Genomic DNA, 21,442 nt, shown 5'->3' with positions numbered 1-21,442 from the left:
AAGTGGCATATCCAATCACAGATCACATCTAGTTTGGCCCTTAAATGTCTAAATCCATGTAAAACGAAATAATCTGATTTGCTTGCTTTTAGGCAAAAAGATAAATTTACAAACCCATGAACAAAGTGTAATCTTATACTATTGATTGGAGCCCGTTCTCTTCTTTTTGAAGCTGCAGTTTTTCGTTTTTCTTTGCATTGCTCTTTAAGCTGAGGTAGATCTTCTTTGTAAACCTTAGCAGAGAATATAAAGTTCTCTGTAATTGTGCATATTTGAAAAGCAAATCTCTCTGAGGAATAGAGGTTGATAGATAATTTTCTTAGCTTCCTACATGAACTGCATATGCCACATGGTTGCAATATTAGAACTGAAACTTTGATTTTTCTGTTACTATAATAGTATCAGAGTATTTGGACATAATATAATCAGAGTATTTGGACAATCTTTCTACTAGCTCCAGAGGTTTAAATGAGAGAGTTCATAAAACCCATTGGTAATATTGGACAGCATTAAGATGACCCACAGCTCTGCTGAAGCAATTCCGCTGCAGCAACTGGACATACAGCCATGTCTCAGCAAACCTAAACGTAACAGGGAACCAGTATACTGCATGAAATATGAGTGGAGCAACAACTGCCAATGCTGGTTGCAACTGATTAGAGCAATTATAATAACACCTGGTAAAACAGGAAGCCATAGGGTGCCGCTGTTGTTTTCTAATATCATTATTTGTTTATTGCTGTTTTCATATTAAACTCTGTAAAACACCTTACAAAGTTTAAATTATAAGATGAAGTACAAATTTTTAACATACCAGAAGCTGGCTCCTCTGCTTGCTTAACTTACCCACCCACCCTTCTAAACCCTTGCCAACCCTTCTCACTGTACCCTTGCCAGAGCTCTCCTCCCTGTACATCAGGGGTGGGGGACATTTTTGGCTCCTGGGCCGGATCTGGTTTATTTCAGCATTCGGCCCTCGGCCCTCATCTGCTTTTGGGAGCTTATGGTTCCAGGCCATCAGCTACGATAACTGTTCTGATCAGTTCTAATACAGTCTGTGAGTTTTGTGGTGTCAACATTCTATAATCCAGATATACACAGGGTTTGTTGCAGCAGGGTGCATTAGCATATTTATGTTTATAATGTAAGACAATACCTGTCGACGGTATGTGATTTGTGTCTCTTGTTCAATTTCAGAGTCCAGCTCTGGAACATCCGATTGATCAGAATCAGATTCTTCACTATTAGAGTCAACGAGGCTTTCTTTGATAGATAGAGAAATAAATAAATAAATAAATAAATAAATAAATGAGTAGGTATTGAAAACAGCAGATACAACGTAAAGGTAATAAAATTACTCAGTTAACTGCACAGTCCTAAGCATGGTTACTGAAAACAACTGTGATATATATATGCCTAAATAAAAAAATAGTAATTTCCCACCACTTGTACTCAATGGTCCAGGACCAAAACAACAGAAAACAGAAAGTCAAACCAAAACTGAGAAAACATTGGAGTATTTACAGTCATCCAGATCAAGAAACAGAAGTCCCAACCATCACTGTAAAACACATATCACTAACAATATTTTCAATTATTTTCCAACTCGTATCAAATGATGCATCACTCACCTTGTGGTGCTATGTGAAGAGCATCCTTCAGCTTCCTTTCAGGAACAAATTTCCACTGGAAAACAGAATGGTCTGCTCCACCAATAGAAATAACCCACTGATAATCATGTGACCATCTGACATTTGTCACGTGTGCTGAATGACCAAGGTATTTCTTAAATTTTGCCCCTATTTTAAAAAAAATGGTTTTATTATGTGTCAAATTATGTATCAATTTAAAGAGTTGTTTTACACCATGGCTTATAACCAGTTGTGCCTTGCCCAAGAAGATATATGCTTTTGGTTATGCAAGAGGTGAGTCCCAATTTCTGCTAATGGTTCCTCTGCAGTTTCATTCCATCAATATTGTCCCTGAGGGGCACCTTAATTTTCAGGTTTTCCAGGCAAATGTACTGGGGTGGAGGAGGTAGGAAAACCTCATTGCACAAGTAAAAGTCTGCTCAAGGTTTGTAGTATCCCACTGAGTATATTGCAGAATATCTGACATGCCAGCCCAGTCAGTTACAACTGTGCTACTTTGTTAAACGAGAGCAACAAACTATCTTTATCAACCATTGCTGTTTTGTATATGAAACCCTTTTCAGCCAGTCAAGGATATTTGACTGTAACATCCCCCCCCCTCACTTCCACCATACCCTTTTACTATGTGGAAAACAGAATGCGACATCTGGACTTGGGGGGCTTATCTGACTGCAGCATCTCATTGACCCCAAAATCTGACCCCAAAATCTCTTATCTGAAACATAAACAAGGGTCGCAAATGCTAACAGTCATTTGGATAAGAAAAAAATTCCACTATTATTTTAAAAGTTTTTTTCCCCTCCATTTAAAAGGCCAGATTCTAACTTACGAGAACTTTCCATCCTGGGTATTCTGTTATTTACATTCCAAGCACACACTAAATAATTACCTTTTCTTAAACAAGGATACCGAAACAATTTTACTATTCCATAGTCATCAGCTGTAACTAGAACTTGGCCCATAAAATTTGCATCCACAGAATTGATATCATTGATCTCTGAATATTTAGGCCATATTCCATTAACTTCAAGGCCTGCAACTGAAGTCCATGAAGCCCACTGGACACCTTTTAACTCATCCTTATTCATCACTTCTTTTCCACCTAGATATAGAAAGATACTTGTTTAATCATTCACTCAATTTATACGGGCAATTAACATATTAACTGGATTGTATTCAATATTGCACAAGGAGAAGGCTGCTTGTGCAACCAATTCTTCCCCCTCCCTTCCCTGCAGCCCATCATACCCCTGCCCCCATAAAAGCCTCTCTAGAGGGATATGTCTTATGGAAGTGCAGTAGGAGGAAGGAACTGGTCAAAATCAGTTATCTTCTGCAAGCAGTCTAAGATTCCTCTGCCCACTGATTAAAATTGTTTGGAGAGAAATGACTAGCTGCAGTCACTACAACTACTTTACCAGGAATGTGCTATGTTATAATAGCATTAGGCAACCTAAGCACAGAACTCACTACCTATTTTCTTGAATAATTGTAATAGTAGTAACAAAAAAAATTCCTTCCAGTAGCACCTTAAAGACCAACTAAGTTAGTTCTTGGTATGAGCTTTCGTGTGCATGCACACTTCTTCTGAAGAAGTGTGCATGCACACGAAAGCTCATACCAAGAACTAACTTAGTTGGTCTTTAAGGTGCTACTGGAAGGAATTTTTTTTGTTTTGACTATGGCAGACCAACACGGCTACCTATCTGTAACTGTAATAGTAGTAGATTATCTCACCAGGCATCCTGTAAAAAAGCCTTTTTCCACTGCCATCATTGGTCTGCAAGTGTTTGCTGTCCAATGACCAATCCATATGAGTGATGAAACTTGTTGATCCAATACACTCTCCAACCTTTTTGTACCGCTGAACAACACCATAAATATCAACAGAACTGTCATTAGAGCCAACTGCAAGGAAATTTCCATCTGGTGAGTATTTTAATTCATGAATAGCTTCTTTCCTATCTTTAATATGAACAACCTCTGTCATATCTCTGTAACACAGAAAAAGAAAAATATATAGTTTAGTCATTGTCTGTGTACAAAGAAATCCATCTTTACTCCCATCAAGTGAAGAAAAGCCTTGCAAATGGAATATCTACTTAGCAGTGCAATATATAATATACAGCTGAGGCATCTACACATTAATAAGGAAGCCTCTATTTACATGTGGCGCAGGTGGCGCTGTGGGTTAAAGCCTCAGCGCCTAGGGCTTGCCGATCGAAAGGTCAGCGGTTCGAATCCCTGCGGCGGGGTGCGCTCCCGCTGCTCGGTCCCAGCGCCTGCCAACCTAGCAGTTCAAAAGTACCTCCGGGTGCAAGTAGATAAATAGGGACCGCTTACCAGCGGGAAGGTAAACGGCGTTTCCGTGTGCGGCTCTGGCTCTGGCTCTGGCCAGAGCAGCGATGTCACGCTGGCCATGTGACCCGGAAGTGTCTCCGGACAGCGCTGGCCCCTGGCCTCTTAAGTGAGATGGGCGCACAACCCCAGAGTCTGTCAAGACTGGCCCGTACGGGCAGGGGTACCTTTACCTTTACCTTTACTTACACATTTGCCCATCTGAGGACTCAGATTACAGCAGAATGCCTATGGGCTTGCATTAAAATATAGTTTGCACACATTTCTTCAAATTATTGAACAACACCACAAAAATCATATATCTTCAAAAGTGCCAGCCTTATGTGGATACAGGGGCACACGTGTATTCACAAACAAATGCATTACAAATAAGTCCAAATGGAAAAATTTATCTGGCACTGATGCCATGCTAGCAGGTGGCAGAATTTTACAATTCATTGTAAAAGCAACTTAATGGCAAAGTTTATCTTTGTTTAAATGTCTCCAATGCATAACCTACCTAACTCGAAGTACTGTGAAGGAACCGTCTTTCATTCCAAGTGCAAGATGAATTCCATCAGTGCTAACAGCTGCACAACGAATTGGCTCTTCCATATTGCACCGTGCAATCAATGCATGATCTATAAGGCTCCATATTCTGCAAGAAAGTATTCGGGGTAAACAAAATACAATTATCATACATGCAGAGAAAAATGTAGTGGGTTGTCTCATCTTTTTAAAAAATACCCCCCCCCCCCCCCAAAAAAAAGCATATGACTTATATTCATTAGCACCCTGTACTCCAAGACTGGATTGAGGCCCAGATCCAATTCACACATGCCCAAAACATTTCTGAGTGTCACAGAGCATTCAGAACCTAATATGACTGGCTGTATGGCAAGGTGCCATCTAACTATTTTATCAGGCTGCAGAACCATTTTCATCTAGCACACAGTCAACTGTTTTATTATATTGCCAAGGTCAGTCTCACTGCTATTTTAAGATTTAAAACACAGTAACATTACTGAAGTCACACTGGCACCCCTGGGGCTTTAGCACAATTGTTTCCATAATTTGATGACAGGGCTATGCAGTTGTCTAAAATTTTCTTAAGTGGCCAGTCATTTTACTTATTTTTCTGTAATGATTTTAAAAGCTTTTTATCTTTCTGCACACAGTCCTGATGTTTTGTGAGGATCATATGTAAATACTTTGATGAATAAAATACATGTAATAATCATTTACTTAAATGTGATATCTAAAACTTAAGGTGCATATTTTATACCAAAGCAGCAGATTATAACTTATCACAAATGCCAAAAAATGGTTTTGTATTTTAGAATTAAAAGTATGTTTTACTGTAGATGCTCTTGTGTCTTTTGAGAATCCATGGGAACTAACCTGACTGATCGATCATCACTTCCCGTCATGGCCAAAGGTTTTGTAGGATGAACTGCCAGGGCCCAAAGCTCCCCTTCACAGTGCCCTTGCATAATAAGAAAAGGCTTATTGCGTTCATGCACCACAATCTCAAAGATTTCACTGTCTTGTGTTCCAACTAGTATATGATCTCCTCGCCAACAAACACTTCTCACAGACAGACCTGTGGAAAGTAAGTATGCAGCTTTTACTATACATATGTTTACCAAAGAAAAAATTACTGTGAAATCATAAAATATTCCTGAATAATGTTCCTGAAAAAATGGAAGAAAGTTAATTAAATCACATAGTACACATTGAGGCAAGCCCCCTTTTACCCCAAATGACAAATTTTATTTTTACATTACAATAAATAAAAATTAGAGGTCTGCAGTAATGTTTTGGCTAGCACTACTTTGCTCATAAGTTAAGTCCAACTGAATTTAACTTTATCTGTGCCTTGCACTTTGTTAAAAGGGAATGGAGGAGAAACTATAACTGCATCAACCCTCCTTCATCAGTCTATCCTATCCTCAGCTGTTGTCACAATCCTTACAAATAAACCATTTGCTATTTATTTCAGAAGAAGCTTCAAGGTTGCTCATGCTAGAGTATGCAAGTTTCTTTACGATTCTACCACAACCATTTAGGACCATATTGACTGATGGGAGTGTGCTGTGGAAGCTTCTGCTCCTTTTTCTTTTATGGAGATCATGTATGAGCTGGGAGAAACTCATGATCCTATGGACAGTCATATGGGAGTAAGCTCAGTTGAATTCAGTAGAACTTATTTCAAGTAAACATGCACAGTAATTAAGAATCTCTCTCTTTCTTCGCCTGTTTCTTGCTGTCTCTTCCTCTTTCTGACACGTGCCATTTATAGCAGTACATGCAGGTCCTGCTTACTGAACACAATGAGTTCCCTGGAAATCATTTGTTAGGCGAGCATTCCTATGGGAACACATTGACCGAAACTTACCCTGCAAGACCACTATAATAATAATAATAATAATAATAATAATAATAATAATAATTATAAACGCGGGTGGCGCTGTGGGTAAAACCTCAGTGCCTAAGACTTGCAGATTGTATGGTCGGCAGTTCGAATCCCCACGGCGGAGTGAGCTCCTGTCGTTCGGTCCCAGCTCCTGCCCACCTAGCAGTTCGAAAGCACCCTTAAGTGCAAGTAGATAAATAGGGACCGCTTTATAGCGGGAAGGTAAACGGCTTTTCCGTGTGCTGTGCTGGCTCGCCAGAGCAGCTTCGTCATGCTGGCCACGTGACCCGGAAGTGTCTTCGGACAGCGCCAGCTCACGGCCTCTAGAGCGAGATGAGCATGCAACCCTAGAGTCGGATACGACTGGCCCGTTCGGGCAGGGGTACATTTACCTTTACCTTTTTACCCCCACCCATCTGGCTGGGTTTCCTCAGCCACTCTGGGCAGCTTCCACAGAGACCAAAAATACACTAAAATGTCACACATTAAAAACTTCCCTGAAGAGGGCTGCCTTAAGACGTCTTCTGAATGTCAGGTAGTTGTTTATCGCTTTGACATCTGGTGGGAGGGCGTTCCACAGGGCGGGCACTACTACCGAGAAGGCCCTCTGCCTGGTTCCCTGTAGCTTTGCTTCTCGAAATGAGGGAACCGCCAGAAGGCCCTCGGCGCTGGACCTCAGTGTCCGGGCAGAACGATGGAGGTGGAGACACTACTTCGGGTATACTGGGCCGAGGCCGTTTAGGGCTTTAAAGGTCATCACCAACACTTTGAATTGTGCTCTAAACACTTTGAATTGTGCTCTAAATGCATGGGTCTTCTCACCACACAGTGCCACTACTGTGCAAAGAGAAGTTTTAACATTGCACTCCATACACAGACATCCATTAATATAGGCCCCTGCTCACATGACATACAACATCCATAATACTCTGAAAATCCACACCAGTGTTGCTGTTCTGGAGTAGGGCTATGAAGGACAATGGGCAATGAAAAAGGTATTCCTTTGATAATGTAATTAAAATACTGTTTTGTTTTGTTTTGTTTTACCTTTATATCCCTGGTCTGTTTCCCTGAGATCAATCACAGTAATTGGTTTAAAATTTAAATCCCAAAGGCGAACACAGCCATCCCTGCCACCAGTAGCAAAGCCTTCTTCACAGGCATTCATGCTGAAAATTCCTGCCTAAAGAGGAGTAAAGAGCATATTTAAGTATGCACACAACTTGTATTAATGATGATATTTCTTTTAAAAAAATCACATGAGACAAAATATTTTTCCTGTGTTTTCCTTTAGAATATGCTATGTGTTTATACAAATAACAGACTCTTGTCTTTAAAAAATAATAATCAGAATTTGAAAAGAACAACTACATAAAACTCTTATCTGCTTTTCTAAGAAAGCCTGCTTGTGAATGCAACTAGACCACACAACTGCAAAATATATCTGACAGTTTCACTTAATTGCTGTGTAACCACGTAGCTGAACGATTATTCAAATTGTTGTCTGCACCTTCCAAATGCTGGTGTCTGACTGATCCAATATTGTGACACATGACCTTCATGATCAGGTAATTTTTTTCTTTAATTAAATTAAATTCATATCAAGGCAATGCACCTCAAAAAATTTTATTCCCTTTAATCGCCATGACTGGAAAGAAGCTAATCACAGATCCACTAACACAACTACATGCAAACTCAGTGAAAATAATACAACAATAGAAGTTAAAATGTTATGCATATGAGTCCACACTTCTGTGAGTACCCAAGCCTGAGCCTTTCTCACCACTCTAGCTGTGTGAAAATGCTGCCCTTAAGAGTTGCTGCCAAAAAAGGCCCTCTGTAGTGTCCCTTTTAAGGAGTCTGAAACAAAGTCCAGAAACATAATCACCATCACAGGGAGATCAGGCAGTCTGCTCTCTTCCCCATGTCATCCTCCTGTCTGGATTGAGAATGTCCTTTAGGAACATAGTAAGTATAAGAGGACCCTGGTGGATCAAGCCCATGGCCCATGTAGTCCAACATCCTGTTCTCACAGTGGCCAACCAAATGCCTGTGAGAAACCAACCCTTTCCCCTCCTTTGTTTTTCAGCAACTGGTGTTAAGAAGCATTGCTGTGAAGGCAGAGGATAGCAATCATGGCTAGTAGTCAGTGATAACCCTCTCCTTGATGAATATATCAAATCCTCTTTTAAAGCCTTCTAGATTGCTAGCCATCACTGCCTCCTGTGGGAGATAGTTCCATAGTGTAAATATGCGCTGCATGAAGAAGTACTCCCAACATTCAGTTTCATTGGAAGTCCATGAGTTCCATTCTGGTTTACACTTGTAAAGAGAGACAGCAAAACAATGGATGTTATGTGTTGGCTCACAAGAGGGTTAAAGCACTCATTTAAGTTTGCTATATTGTTTCCACTTATATTTAATTAAAACTTGCCCAAGCAACATGGTGATGTTTTATACAGGGTGCCTGTTATCTGACCTCAGCTTTGGCTTCAATCCACACAACTTGAGTATTCACCTCTGTTAAAGAATACTGAAATAAATTATTCACCCACTAAGGAGGTGTAGTATATACATTCCTCATATAAAAGTCCTACCAAGTGTAACCATGCAAGACCAAGATCGTTATTGTTTACTTGTTTCCTGTTTTTTATCCAGTTCCCGAAATGGATCCATTTTTAAAATTCTAAATCCAAAAGATTTCATATGTTGATACACAATACACTATTCTATAGCTTGGGAAGGTCACTCAATACTTTTGCATTTATTTCAGGTTACATTACTGCTCTAAAACAAAGCTGCTCTTGAAGACCATAGAGCAGTATAGAGTATATAAGTTTAAAGCATGCTACAACAGTGGTTTATGGGACGCAGGTGGCGCTGTGGGTTAAAGCCTCAGCGCCTAGGACTTGCCGATCGAAAGGTCGGCGGTTCGAATCCCTGCGGCGGGGTGCGCTCCCGCTGCTCGGTCCCAGCGCCTGCCAACCTAGCAGTTCGAAAGCACCTCCGGGTGCAAGTAGATAAATAGGGACCGCTTACCAGCGGGAAGGTAAACGGCGTTTCCGTGTGCGGCTCTGGCTCGCCAGAGCAGCGATGTCACGCTGGCCACGTGACCCGGAAGTGTCTCCGGACAGCACTGGCCCCTGGCCTCTTAAGTGAGATGGGCGCACAACCCCAGAGTCTGTCAAGACTGGCCCGTACGGGCAGGGGTACCTTTACCTTTACCTTTACAACAGTGGTTCAATATATATATTTATATTTCCATCACAGGTTTGGCAGTGAATGCTTACAATGTTATCTTTCCCACAACTGCTTGGATTGTGGACCGTGTGTGTGTGTGTGTGTGTGTGTGTGTGTGTGTGTGTGTGTACACATACAACACAGACATAAATTCAAGTTTTTAAAGCCCACTTATTCCAGCTTTCATTTTGTTGGTAGTTTTAGGATGATGCAATGGCATTACTTTTAAATTGGCTGCAGTGGTGAGACGTTTGCTTGTGAAACATTGAATGTTGGCCCATGTTTTTAAGACTTTTTGGTACCTCGTAAAATATTAAATGGGTTTCATGAAGTGGTGTTCCTCTTCCCATTGTTCTGAACCTATTTACAGGTTATGTGGAATGAAGAATGATGAAAAGGAACATCTTCCTCTCTCCTTTTTGCAGAAAAGACATATGCTAAGGTTCAAATACTGAAGAGGGCCCTATGCAGTGTCTGTATGAAATACTACATAACAGCCATATGCAAGCTACTCTGCTGTTTGCAAGGAAAACCAGGATATAAAATACAACCCATCAATGAAATGTCACCACACTATGCTTCCATAAATTGCACACAGGTGTTCAGATGAAAATTATATGGAATAACTCTCTCATTGGGAGTTGTGAATAGCTGTGCTCCTCAATTTGCACACAAATCCATCAGTCTTGCCTTTCCCCTACCGAGAGTGAAGCAATAACATCCTGGGAGTAGCACACAAGTCATACAGATACAGCTGAAGATTCCTTCCTGAACACCAATGCACTTAGCCTTCAGCTATCCCAGATAAATAACCCATAAACATCAATCTGCAAGATGAGGAAAGACTGCAAACGTGTCCTAATTTCTGCATTTTCTGGTATATTCAGCCAGAAACTTATGAAAGGGTCTGCCAGAAGTTAAATTGTGACACTCAATATCTGATAAAGTCCCCTGCATTTGTTAACCAAAATGCAATCCATTTAGAAATCTGTGTATGTCACACAAAATCTTAATTTATCGGTATTTCACTGGTCAATCAGTTTTCATATGAAAATGATACTTACAGCATGAGCTCCTTGTATGGTTCGGATAAGGTTGATTCCTTTCCATACATATATATCTCCATTAAGTGCACCAGAATACGTTACTTCATCTCTTGCACAGGCGAGGCACAATATAGTTTGGAGATCACCAGTCTTACCAAAAACACCACGCTTTGGTGTCAATGAATTGCCACATAAACTCCAGAACTGCAAGATAAAGTGATTTAATGTAAACCACACAGAACATTTTAAACAATTACAACTAAAAGTTTTGTGATGTAACTATATACAATTCCTAAATTTTCCACACCACAGACCACTTGAAAATTGCTGAGGTTCTTGATGGACAATCTAATTATTGGGAATCTGAGGTGAGATACCCACGCAGTGGAAGTTGGTCCCAGTACCAGTCATCACACAGAAGCAGCTTAAAGTACCAAAAGTTTACTGTTGCAGAAGATTAGGCTCAGTAAAACAGTTCTGGATGTAGATACAGGTATTATAGATACATACAAAGTATCTTCGTTGCTCACAGACTAACTACAGAGCTGACATTCATTAATCACAGATAAAGTCAGGGCACTGGGCTGTTACCATAATGGCTGGCTTGGCTGACCTTGCATCTGTGATTACCTCGTTCATGGGGTGATTTACACTCATGAAGGAAATCAACCCATTCACATGTCCAGTTACTCCAACAGACATTGCACTTCATGCTTCAGTTCCCCAACTCCACTTAATGGACAGCTGTTTGTGGAGGGAAGGCAAACTGAAGCATGATAATGTCACAATATAGTAGACATTATGAGGAAAGTTGAAAAAAGTAGTCACAGAGCTGCTATTATTGATAGTAGCTATGTGGGTCTAGTAACATCGATGTGTGCACTGATGCTATGCAGCATTTGCCCCCTTGTTTCATAAGGAGCACAAAAAAGAGATTTACAACTTTATTCCAGTAGCAATTGGCAGAACAGGGGCATTTACCTGACCTTTCATCATCTGCATTGCTACAGCTTACTAGGAAGAAGAGGGATGATGTAGTGGTGAGGCTGGCATGATGCAGGAGTGGACTGGCTCTACTGGTGCATTTGCACCATGTCAACACTGCAGTGCCTTGCCCCTCCTTCGCTCCCTTCCAGTAAGCTGCAGAAGCAGCACTGATGGGAGCTTAGGTAAATTTACCCCCCAACCCCTGGCTACTATGGTGTGATCTGATGCATGTTGCCTTAGCCTAGAAGATGAGCTCAATGTGATTTACAGTCAAATCAGGGATCATATAACTCCAGATGTAGGTTGCAATCCTAACTAACCACATTTCCTGAAAATAACAAACTCTAGTTGTAAACTAACATGATTTGCTGGTCAGATTTACACCTTTGTTTAGGAAATGTATGTAGCAGTATCAATGAAAATGTTGATTTAAACCTGCCTTTTTCTTGCTCTGAACTGAGAATTGACTTGCCCAAGGTCATCCAGTGAACTTCATACTTGATTGGGATAATAAATGCAAGCTTCATAGGGCAAATGGATACACTTCATTTTATTATATTAGAAATGGAGAATTGCTACATCTGATCAGTACATAAAGGGCAGTCTTGCTAAATACTGTTATAGTTTGGGTGGGGAAAGACACCCCCATACACCCAATAAATTGATGAATGTCATTATTTGGAGTATTGGAGGGAAGATTCCAGGTGAGTGGAAAAATACAAACTAAATTTCCTTACTAATGCCAGGAAGTTACCTGGTATAGAGGTGTTAACAAAAAGTGTTGATGGTCATATCAAAGGGGAATCCTTGAACCTGGGCGGACAGGAATTGCCAAGGTAACAGGAAGGGGGCAGGCTGTGCTCACAAGGAAAAATGTACTTCTAAAAAACTATGTTTGGGGTGAGGAGGAGTTGCTTGAAGCAGAGTTTGTGGAGGGAAATAAAGGGTAGAACCACATTGGCACTTGCTGGAGGAGGGTGCACCAAGAGACCAGGAGCTATGACTGACTGCTGCTTAGGCCCCAAGCTTGCTGAAGCTATGAGAAGGGTAATGAGAGACATTTTGGGGGCATAATGTTCTGCACACACCCCTTGGAAGACTTTAACTGTGTATAGGTGTAAAATAAGCCATATATCTTAAAGTGCTACAGCCTCCACTTTGACCTGAATTCCCATGGAAGCATGACTCTGGGTGAGCGACTGGAAACTCTGGAATTTTCTACCACTTGGCAGAGACTGGGGTAGCGTGTAACAATACAATTTGTTATTAAGATAACCGTAGATCAGTTTCTCCAGGATTAATTCAAACCCTTGCTACTGTGTTATGCTGTCATTAACCCCCCCCCCCCAAAAAAAAAACCTATTAAACACTCTCCTAAGCTATTCAGGGATGCCTCAAGAAAAAAAAGTAAATATGCATAACCAGAAATAGCCTGATTTAAATTCAGTCCTACCCGAAGGAAATCCATCTCTGTGTTACCGCTACCCAAAAGCCCTATTGTTATTAGATTTCATGGAACAGATAGATATTTGAAGCTGAACTTACCGCCCAAAATTCCATATTAAAACCTGTTTGGAAAGTCAGCAGTGGGTGCAGGAAATTTATGTAATTGCTTCTCCTGTCATTGCTTTGGCCTGTCTGAATTGCATGAAGGAGGCAACTTGGATACAAAGGACAGAACAAGACTTATTGTACTATCCCAGCAACATGGCCATTTTATGACAATCAGCATGGGATACATATGACTAGCAGATTACCCCCACTAGGAGAATGAAATCCATCACTGCAATGAGTCCTAAAGACTGCCTAGGACCTGACAAGATAATCACTTTATTTTCTTCAAAGACATCAGGTTGCAATATGAGAGCCTATGAAGTATCATGTCCTGTCATTGCTTCTCTATTTGCCATGACAAATCTTTATCACTGTTACCACAGTTTATCTTTGCTATAAAACAGACTAGACTGAGCTGCAGAATTTAGCAGGAATATATCCTTATTAACTCTAGATCTGCAGCATTAACCATTCATTACCATTTTGTATCTTGACTGCTACTATCAGGACAAGCCACAAGAGGGTTAATGGTCAGAAGTAACTAGGCTGTGGGGATGCATTTGTTGCTGACTACAGTCCAGAGTTAGTCAGTGATCCTTCCTGACCTCAATTAGTCTTTAGTACTCAATTTTCAAGAATGTTATCTCCAGACAGGATATATGTTATCTAATTGTTGTTTCTAGCTCCATGCATATTTCCAGTTTCTTGGTAACTTAGTTAGCATACCAATTTTTGACTAATTTGTAAGTACCAGAAGAACATACATTATAAAAGTGTTTTTTTGTGAAAATTTTACACTTTTAATAACTTTCCAGTGCTTATCAGATTAACTCTCCTTAGCATTTCTAGTTATATTACTATTTCAAAACAGTATTCTCTCAAATAGTTGAAATATTCTACTGTTTTGGCCCCTTGACAAACTTCCTAAAAATCATAGCATTTTACTGACTCTCACAAGTATGGTATTTCTGCAAGTTATCCATAGCCCAATAAAAGCCTTTTCACCTAGAAAACTTAAACTACATCTCCACAATAATATATGGATCCTTTTCAGTTTGGTTTTCAATCTGGTTTGGGAAATAAAACACCCTTAATCACTTTTGTCAAGGGGTAGGCAGGGGAAGTACAGCCCTATTCATTCTCCTGGATCTCTCTGAAGATTTTGATACAGCAGCTGAAGTAACTTTCTGGACTGCTTTGCCAGGATGGGACTGGAGGAAAAGTTCTGATGTGGCTGCAGTCGTACCTGGGGGTGGAGAAGATCCAGAATGTGATTTTGGGAGACTGCAGCTCTGCCCTGTGGATTTGTTTCATGACAGGTGTAGGGAACCTTTTCCAACCAAGAGCCTGAATCCCTACCTTTCACAAACCCCATGGGTCATTTTGACAGGGGCCACCCATCTGTCAATCAAAGGGGCTTGCTATCAGCATTGATCAGCTGGCTGCTGCAAACATTGAGCCCTGCTGTCAATTCAAACCATGCCAGAAAATGGACATAATCCATTCACATCCAGAGATTTTTGATAGGGTATCAGGGCATAGATGGCACCCAGCCCTCTCTCATTTCCATCTACCAATCCTGGGGAGGCACCGGAATATCAGAGTCAGTGCTTGGCAGAAGTTTTAGACAGGATGAACCAAATTTGAACCTTAATCCAGACAAGATGAAGGTAATATTGCTTGGGGGTTCCGATGATCTTGGATTAGGTTTCAACCTCTTCTGGCTGAAGTTGCCACAGATTTACTGTTTGAGAGTTCTCCTGGACCTGCCAGGTGACAGCAGTGGCCTTGAGTATTTCCCCCCCAATTCTGCCTTGTTACATCAACTGAGACTTTTTCTGCATTGAAAACTTGGCATACATCAGTAGCTTATTGGTATGATTCGTCAAATTCTGGGGTGTGATGAGAAATTTCCAGTTCAAAATTTTATGGAAAACCCACATAATCATAGACTGACATGTTAATGAGCTAATAACTGTTCACTGAAATTGCTATTCAATTTACAAAGTTGTTTGAAAAATTAATAAAACATATAGGGCAGGCATAGGCAAACTCAGCCCTGCAGATATTTTGGGACTACAATTCCCATCATCCCTGACCAATGGTCCTGTTAGCTAGGGATGATGGGAGTTGTAGTCCCAAAACATCTGGAGGGCCAAGTTTGCCTATGCCTGATATAGGGCAATAGTCAACTAGGTTTCACTCAGAGTAGACCTACTGAAATTAAGGAATATAACTAAGTTTGGTCCAATATTTTTAATAGGTGAACTCTGAATAAAACAGTTGAATACCATTCAGACAAAACATATTGTCTTACCTTAATGTGTTTTACACCACAGCTGACAAGTTTGTTTGGTTGGTACAAGTCCCAAGAAATATCAAATATCTACAGGAGGGAGAGAAGAAAATAATCAAAAGTTTTGAAAATGTGTTTCATTTAATCTGAAAATATCAATGAACAGAGAAAGGTGATCATTATATCTAATTTCACCATAGGTTTCCAATGACCTGTGCAATGTTAAAGCTTTTACATTATTTTCAGTGGTAACTGATCATCTTAAGGTAATTAATAATATATTAATATGAAGTATACTAATGTATACTTTTATTTAATAATTGTCTCCCGAGTTGCTCCCATGGTTTCTGTGCCCAGTAAGACATGGCATGGTCTTGCTTAAATTTGGACTCTGCCATGAAATTCACTATGTCATCTTGGGCAAGTCACTGTCTTTCAGCGTAACTAACATCACAGACTAACATATCTGTGAGACATAATTGTAATGGAAATAGGCAAATGTGCTTCATGCCACCAGTACTTTAAACGTCGTAATAAAAATAAAATGTACAGATGATTAATTCAGGTATTTGCTATAACTAAATGAAATTTCAGGTACTGAGGATTGTATACTTCTTAATACAAATTGATGTTAGAACCACCTTCACAACTTAATTGTGAGTGCTGAGAAGCATCTGGCTGACTACTATTGGCAACAGAACACTGGACTGAGTAGACCTTCATCTGATTGACAAATGAATCTCTTATACTCTTAAATCTGCAAAGCTAGAGATGAATAATCACAGACTGAATGTCATTTAAGATCCTAGTTAGAAAACCGACATGAAATCCAAGTTCCTTGTTTTGGATGTAACACGGAACTGTAGTTTAAGCTAACCAGGATTGTCACACTCATGAATAAAGGAGCATGGAGTGCCTGCGCAGTCCTGGTGCCCATTCCCAGACTGCTAATCTATGTTTTAGCAAACTGGTGGTTGTACTTCCAAACCTGGCCTATAAGATTTGTGTCGGCGCATGGGATCACTGGGTTGAGACATCCCAAACCAAGCGTGTGTGTGTGTGTGTGTGTGTGTGTGTGTGTGTAAACAAATAAAGAAGCAAGGGGTACAAATATATAACATTACAAAAATGCTATGATGAAATATTAAGGTGCTACTTATTTACTTTATTCCAAGAATACCAATATGTTTTGAGCAGCAAACTCAATTTGCCATTTCACTTTAAAAAAACAAAAAACAAACCACCCTCTGTGTTGTAGTATAGTCATCAAAATATGTTCTAACCAACATAAAGATACACCCAGAAAACAGATTCCTAAAATACATGCAAAAGTTTTGACAACCCAAAATTTGATACACACTCTTATTTTTAAAATTAAACTTACCCTGTCTGTATGACCAGGAGCCATAGACAACATCTTTCCTTTTCTCCAATCCCACACACAGATTGTATTTTTTGAATCCAAACCAACAGAAAGTAAACGCTGAACGTTTCCAAAATGTTAGAAGAGAATAAAAGAAGATATTAATTTAAAATAACAATGTGCTCTGTACTTTGTGAGTGGGAGAACTCAACCAAATGATAATCTAATGACACACATATTTGAAAAAGTCAGCCAGATACTACAAACTTCCTAAAGACAGAGGCTAGGATCCAAAGGGCCATAGGGTTGTTGTATTTGGGCTACAGAGCTTCCTCTCCACACCTGTCATTCTTCTCAACAAGGAGTTCATTTATAGCCTCTGATGAAAAACAAGAAGTTGAGAAGAAAAGAACCAGTAACAGGTTCAACAGGATTAAAAACATGTTTGAAAGCCTAAATATGGAATGAGCATTAACCAGTGTTAGCACTGATGCAGATATAACATAATACCACAGTTAAAGCAGATGAGGGTCAGGATAGTGAATTTGCTCTAGAGAGGAAGAAAGCAAGGAGGAGGGGATTGCAAGTTCCTGAGGTTGGCTTCTGGGATGCAAACCATGGTTTTCAGGAAGCTGGCAATCTAGATGGAAGCACTTGTACATGGGTTCTTTGGATCCTACCTAAATGTATTATCTGACAGAAAGAAAGTGCCTATTTTAAAGCACAGAAATAACATTTTCAATAATAAAGAGAGAAAATGAATTTCTGCAGCGGCTGTTTGAGCAATGCTCTCTCCAGGGAGGCTCACCTGGCACCTTCATTACATATTTTTAGGCATCAGTCAATAATGTTCCTCTTTTCCCAAGCCCTCAGCTAATTAAGCAATCTATGGCATTTTAAATGTTTTTGTGGGGTTTCTTTTCCTTACTGTGTTATGTATTTTGTTTTTATTTTGTGTTTTATGTTGTAAACTGCCCTGTGATCTTCAGATGAAGGGCAATATACAAATGTAGCAGCAGCAGCAGTAGCAGTAGTAATAATAATAATATGATGTTTTGACATGTAGGCATGTTTTTAATTGGTGGTGAAAATAGACCACTGTAGATGTCTGCCCAGTTCTAGAGGAAAGTCTGTTCCTCAGTGCCAGTGCCATTACAGAAAAGGTCCATTTTAGGATTGCCATAAAATGGGCTAATGTAGGCTGTGGCGCCACCAGGAAAGTTTTCTCTGAAGATAAACATTATGATAGTTTTGATTTATTTTATTACCCTCGCATTACAGTGCAGAGTTAGATGATACCATGCTGGCAACTGAGAACAGGCATGGTTCTGTTTTACATTCCCTTGCTTCTTAGCATTTTATTTGTCCTAATCTCGTGCCTAAATTAGGTGATGAAATCAGTTTGAACCCACAGTAGTTTGTGGAAGAAAGCATACCTTTTCAGGGTATGAAAATAATTCCTTACCTCATTGTTTCATTTCTTCATGAGCTTCTATGCCAGTCCAAATGTTTGTATATAGATCCTCCCTGCCAAGCAGATGGAAACAGTACACAAATCCTTTTGGGTAATATCATTGCCTGTATACAAAGGGCTTGCCAATTCTGTAAGCTCCCACAACATTTTGAAAACAGCCCATATTTCTTGTGAAAAATGACATCTTATTGAATTATCTTCACATATTTTATATGTAATTAATTTAAATTAATTCTATAAAGGTTATATTGATTCTATATAGAGGCTGGCATAGAGAATCTAAAAGAATAAAAATTAAGGGAAAGAAAAAATAATCCCATTTCCTTATTGATCCTCTAGGCCAGTCCAGAAGCTGACAACCTTCCAAAGCATCTTTCCATAGCACTAAACTGGGATTAGCATCTTCCAGTACTGTGCAGTGTGCTGTTCCTAAATTCTATCAAAGATTTATGTTCCTAGTAGTTAGGAAAGGCATGAAGCAATGACAACCAATTATTCATATATGCAAATTATCAGCAGTGATATGCAAACTCAAAACTGTGCCAATAATTCTTATTTCTTTTAATATATTTCCAAGCATCTCCCTTTCATTTCTCTACATTATTCTCCAGATGACAATATCTGAGCTTACTATGCAAGCAAGCCCTTTATGTACAGTACATGACATCAGACATCACTTTAAAGTATTTTGTACTATCCATTCTGCGGTTTAGGCTAACCCATAGCCAAATATCTGGACTGGCATAGAGGATCTCAGAGAATGACACACAAGCATCTAGAAATTTAAGAACCCTGTTCCATGAAACATTGAGTCCAGCTCTCTGTATCCCACAGTAGTCAGTTTGTTGCACCTGGAAAGCACACGAGGTGGACATTAAGGCAAAAGTCCTTTCCCACTGTTATTTCTTCTACTCCTGCCAATCAGTTTAACTAGATAGCCTTCAGGCATAGTATTATGAGGGGCGAAAGGTTTACTAACTCTGCACACCATGCAAAAACATCAACCACATTCCACCCCCTTATTTACCCTTTTTCTATTCCAACAAGCCCCAAATGAAAGGAAAGGTTCTCAAGCAGCCAGATCATTTTGGTACCCTTTTCTACACATTTTCTACTCTACAATATTCTTTTAGAAATGTGGAAACCATAATTATGTACAGTATTCCAAGTGTGCCCACACCTGGCACTAAAATACAGAGAGTTTTATTTTGTGATTCCTTTTCTATGAATTCTTATCATGGAACTTGCTTTTTTACCCTGCCACATGCTGCTAGATTGATTCTTTATTGCACTAGCCACCATTACCTCATGGGTTGTTTTTTTCTGGTGAGTTGCCACCAGTTCCAATTCTGCCAGTGCATATGGGATGGTTTTTTCACTCAACCCATTTTGGAGAGATCCTTCTGGGGCTCTTTGCAATCCTCTTTGTTTTTACCACCCTGAATAATTTGATGCCATTGGTCACCTTGCTGCTCATTCCTAACTCATTATTTATGAACAAGTTCAAAAGTGTCTGTCTCAATACAGATCATGAAGTGTCGGTGGGTTCAGGCATGACCCAAGACCAGATTTCAGCTCAAAAGGATTTATTGTAACATCAAGAACAAGAAGAACAAGAATGGAAAACAGGGGCACTCCCCTCCTATGAAAGGTCACCTTATGCTGTGACTGGCAATTCATAACACTGGCCCTATCTCAGCTGCCTGCCAGCTCCCAGCAAATGTCATTGGAGGGTTTTAGAATCCTCTCTGTCTTTTGTTATGCAGATCAAGCTCCTGAGCTCCAGGAAGCATTGTGGCCTAGGCCTACAATGTCATGCATATAGCCTGGCTTCAGCCTACAATGCCTACATACATAACAGATCACACCTTATTCCTTTGATTCTGAGAACTATCTGTTCCTATTCTCTGTTCCCTATTCTTTAGCCAGTTACTGTTAGGACGCATCCTCTTATCCCACATCTGCTAAGTTTTTTCAGGAGTCTTTGGTGAGATGTTTTGTAGAGATCCAAATATACAATGTCTATTGGATTGCACCTAGCAACATGCTGTGAGAGTTTCAATCAACTTTATGTTGTTTAGTTGTGTCCGACTCTTCGTGACCCCATGGAGAGCAACTTACCTTTGCAAAAAACATTTTATTTCTCCTTCAGCAAGACTTATTATTCTAATGCTCAAATTTAGGGAAATTTTGCCTTTGAAAATCCATACCAGAGTCCTGAAGCAGCAAGATCTTAGTGGGCCAAGTGAAGTTATAAAAATTAGGATTGTACTCATTCACCTCATTCAGAGGTTTGCAAACATTGAAAATACACAAGACTTCCTGTGTATCATTTAACTGTACCTTACTGATATCTTCAAAATGGTCTATTGAGAAAACGTATTCCCTTTCCTGACTCTCCTCCTTCCTTTTTGGTTTTGTCCCTTAATCCAGTTCCTTGATTTTTATCTCATCTTGGCAATTTTTCTCTATAGCAATTAAATAGCAGCATTACCTGCACCACACGGATCAGTAGATGAGATGCTATGCAGATTCCTGCACAGCAGATGAGATGCTATGCAGAATCATGCCTGTGGGCAGGGGAGGGACAAGACTGCACATACTGTCCTGTTCCAACCTCTATGCACTGATTCTATCTTCTGATTAGAGCTCCATCTCACACTCCTGCCCCAAGTAATGACGCTACATGTCACAAGTTTAGGCCTCCAAGATAGGAGGTACCTGGTGAAACTGTTTACATTTATTGCCCAAAGGGAGTAACAGAAATAGCAGCTGTCTTTTCTGCATCAGATTCTCAGTTCACAAAGGGAAAATAATGTTTACATACATTTCAATGATTGCTTAAAGGACTGCCTTTCAAAACAAAGTTTAGAAACTTATTATTATTATTATTATTAAGGTGTGGCTAACCTGTGGTCCTCCAGATTTTGTTAGATCCAAACTCTCTTAGCTCCAGGAAGCATGGCCAATATTTAGAGATGTTAGGAGCTTTAGTCTAGCAACATCTGGGGGAACAAAGTTTAGTCACCCCTACCAGAAACACACTAAACAAGCTGTACAAAATGCTCTTGATAGTT

General features: G+C 39.8%; 1 protein-coding gene across 14 annotated transcripts in view; it reads right to left on the bottom strand.

The window, feature by feature from the left end:
- EML5 (EMAP like 5) overlaps positions 1 to 21,442 on the bottom strand; it is an 80,344-nt gene that overhangs the window by 43,901 nt on the left and 15,001 nt on the right. For 12 of the 14 annotated variants that reach the window (XR_013832153.1, XR_013832154.1, XR_013832155.1 and 9 more), the window contains exons 3-13: positions 16,913 to 17,011; positions 15,550 to 15,618; positions 10,710 to 10,895; positions 7,453 to 7,588; positions 5,391 to 5,592; positions 4,510 to 4,647; positions 3,390 to 3,646; positions 2,542 to 2,754; positions 1,632 to 1,799; positions 1,157 to 1,263; positions 115 to 233 (exon numbers count right to left, since the gene is read on the bottom strand). Coding sequence is in view for 11 of the 14 variants with exons in the window: in XM_079947719.1 (XP_079803845.1) it covers positions 115 to 233; positions 1,157 to 1,263; positions 1,632 to 1,799; positions 2,542 to 2,754; positions 3,390 to 3,646; positions 4,510 to 4,647; positions 5,391 to 5,592; positions 7,453 to 7,588; positions 10,710 to 10,895; positions 15,550 to 15,618; positions 16,913 to 17,011 (1,694 nt within the window). In the remaining 3 variants the exon portion in view is untranslated. Of the gene's footprint in view, positions 1 to 114; positions 234 to 1,156; positions 1,264 to 1,631; positions 1,800 to 2,541; positions 2,755 to 3,389; positions 3,647 to 4,509; positions 4,648 to 5,390; positions 5,593 to 7,452; positions 7,589 to 10,709; positions 10,896 to 13,223; positions 13,319 to 15,549; positions 15,619 to 16,912; positions 17,012 to 18,356; positions 18,417 to 21,442 lie in introns of those variants that run through there. The other 2 variants (XM_079947725.1, XM_079947726.1) reach the window with 2 other exon arrangements.

Source organism: Podarcis cretensis (assembly GCF_951804945.1).
Source record: "Podarcis cretensis genome assembly, chromosome: 1".
NCBI lineage: Eukaryota > Metazoa > Chordata > Lepidosauria > Squamata > Lacertidae > Podarcis > Podarcis cretensis.
The sequence above is the reverse complement of the archived record's forward strand: the minus strand, read 5'-3'. Positions and strand labels throughout refer to the sequence as shown.